Here is a 2,752-nt window from a genome sequence, read left to right as displayed (position 1 = left end):
AAATGAAGTTGTTTTTTTTCCTGTTTTTCTAACTCTAGCTTCAGACATGATCAGATATGAAACTGAATTGAACAAATGTGATGTTGTGATTGTCCCAAAAAATTATTATAGAAATGTGACATCATTTGTTGTATATTTAAAAAGCAAAATGTTAATTCATTATACGACATTTAATTCGAATTTTTTTGTGTACTATGACTGTTCTAGATAAGATAAATATTAGATTAAGTAGAGGCAAGTGGTCATTGAACTTTGCTTCTGTTTGTTTTCCCTTCTGTCTTTAAGCTCCACCCCATGGTATCAGTATCCCAGTTGCAGAAGTAAGGACCGTGTCTCAGGCTTCTGCCCTGCTTTAACCTTTGTTGAAGCAGCCGGTGATGGAGTGGTCATGGACAATTCTTGCAGTTGCTACACTTATCTTTTTCTTTCACGCATTGAGATGGAAAAGAAGGGCCAAAAATAAGAGATTACCTCCCGGTCCGAGAGGGCTTCCTATTTTTGGAAACCTTTTCATGGTGGGGAACAAACCTCACCAAGATCTTCAACAGTTAGCCCAGAAGTATGGCCCCATAATGCACTTACGCTTTGGCCTGATGCCTGTAATTGTTGTCTCATCCCCTGAAGCTGCCGAGCTATTCCTCAAGACATATGACCTTGTTTTTGCTAGCAGGCCACCTCATGAAGTTGCCAAGCATGTTGGTTACAATCAGCAGAATTTGTCCTTCTCCCCATACGGTTCCTATTGGCGCAACATGCGTAAGATATGCACTCTAGAGTTGCTTAGTAACCTCAAAATAAATTCTTTCAGTTCCATGAGAAAGGAAGAGCTTTTTCTTTTAATTCAGTATATTCAAGAGGCTGCCTCTGCTCGAGTTGCGGTTGATCTTAGTGCTAAGGTCTCATCTCTTACTACAGATATTTCTTGTAGAATGGTGCTTGGAAAGAAATATAGTAATGATGATTTCAACGAAAAAGGCTTCGAAGCTAAAATTCGAGAGGGCATGCAAACAATTGCTGCTTTTAATTTAGCTGATTACATTCCTCAAATTAAAGGACTTGATCTTCAGGGTCTAACAAAACGCCCGAAAACGATTGCCAAGGTTTTTGACGACTTCTTTGAGAAGGTAATTGATGAGCATGTTCAATCCAAAGATGAAAACAGAATCATGGACTTCGTTGATGTCATGCTGGGATTCATTGGATCTGAAGAAACTGATCAGTACCATGTCGAGCGAGACAATATCAAAGCAATAATATTGGTACTCTTCTTTTGTGCACGTTTACTTGTCCATTCACTCCATTGTGCCTTTTGGTCTAAAAAATGTTTGTTTATGACAATTTTGCAGGACATCCTTGCAGCTTCAATGGATACTTCAGCTACTGCAATTGAGTGGACACTGTCCGAACTCATCAGACATCCACGGGTGACAAAGAAAGTCCAAAAAGAACTGGAAAATGTAGTAGGCATGGACAGGATGGTCGAAGAATCAGACTTGGAGAAATTGAAGTACTTAGACATGGTTGTGAAAGAAAGCTTTAGGCTTCACCCCGTGGTACCATTGCTGCTCCCGCATGCATCTATGGAAGACTGCATAGTGAATGGCTATCACATACCCAAGAATTCACGAATCTTCATAAACGCATGGGCCATCGGTAGGGACCAAAAGGTTTGGACTGATGCAGAGAAGTTTTATCCAGAGAGATTTGTTGGAAGTGACATTGATCTTCGTGGACGCAACTTCCAGCTAATCCCATTTGGTTCTGGCCGCAGAGGCTGCCCTGGAATGCAACTGGGTCTCACTATTGTTCGGCTTGTGGTGGCACAATTGGTGCATTGCTTCGATTGGGAACTCCCGGATGATATGTTGGCTACTGACTTGGACATGACTGAGGATTGTGGTCTAGTATGTCGTAGGGCTAAGCATCTCCTGGCTATACCAACCTGGCGCCTAAAAACATGAGAAAATGGCTGTGTAATTTCTACTACAGTATCTTTTCTGGATATATTTGTTGCCTTCTCTAGTACTTTAGCTTTTCTCGTTAGAACGCAAGTTTTGGATTTATCATATCTAATTATCATGATTAAATAAATAAGATCTAGATTAATTGCCTTTTCTTTTGGATATCCAATTTAAAACAAAGTATCCTAGCATTTTTTTAAACTTACAATCATAAGATGCACTGATATAACATTAAAATTTTAATTTAAAATTCGATTGGATAAACCATAAAATTAAAGAAAAAAAAGCTTTAATAGAAGATTGTTTTGATTTAATTCAGCTTATTATTTTTGCTGCAAATTTATAAATGAAGCAATATTATTATTATCTACACCTTTATGTAAAGTAAGTTTGACCCTATGGAGAAAAAATATATATTTGATTTATTTTTGTATATTCATGTATGTATAATTTACAGATTATTAATGTTAATAATGGTTAAAATCTAAATAATTTATAAATTTCATATGCCAATTTTAGCGTTAAATTATAATGATTAAAATGGAAGGTATTACATTTTATCATAAATTGCATTATCTATAAGAAAACAAAAACATATATTAGACCAATGAATAAAAAGTCCACCTTAAAGAAGTTTGTTTTTCCAGCAACGGCGTCGCTGCTTATTTTATCCTTCTACCATAAACGTCGTCGTTACTTGATCGAGAGTGTACTTAGAATTGAATTTGCAATTCTGCATTATGAAGATTGAATTTTAAACCCTAAAACCCGCTGCACAGAATTCCTCAAAA

At 36.8% G+C, this 2,752-nt stretch overlaps 1 protein-coding gene across 1 annotated transcript; it reads left to right on the top strand.

The window, feature by feature from the left end:
* The first annotated feature begins 254 nt into the window (after nucleotides 1-254).
* Nucleotides 255-2,115, top strand: LOC149511976 (cytochrome P450 71AU50-like). The gene is made up of 2 exons (XM_089753756.1): nucleotides 255-1,259; nucleotides 1,347-2,115. The coding sequence occupies exons 1-2, from the start codon at nucleotides 378-380 to the stop codon at nucleotides 1,959-1,961; spliced, it is 1,497 nt and encodes a 498-aa protein (XP_089609882.1). The 5' UTR covers nucleotides 255-377; the 3' UTR covers nucleotides 1,962-2,115.
* The last annotated feature ends 637 nt before the right edge of the window (nucleotides 2,116-2,752 follow it).

The sequence above is a fragment of the Durio zibethinus genome, chromosome 24 (genome assembly GCF_047325235.1).
Source record: "Durio zibethinus cultivar Kanyao isolate XHJ-2024 chromosome 24, ASM4732523v1, whole genome shotgun sequence".
Classification (NCBI taxonomy): Eukaryota; Viridiplantae; Streptophyta; class Magnoliopsida; order Malvales; family Malvaceae; genus Durio; species Durio zibethinus.
The sequence above is the reverse complement of the archived record's forward strand: the minus strand, read 5'-3'. Positions and strand labels throughout refer to the sequence as shown.

Bases quoted from the DNA above. Each gene is read 5' to 3' on its own strand.
- LOC149511976 (XM_089753756.1), top strand. From the start codon at position 378: ATGGAGTGGTCATGGACAATTCTTGCAGTTGCTACACTTATCTTTTTC. The intron at 1,260-1,346 runs GTACTCTTCTTT...ACAATTTTGCAG, and splicing joins ATATCAAAGCAATAATATTG to GACATCCTTGCAGCTTCAAT.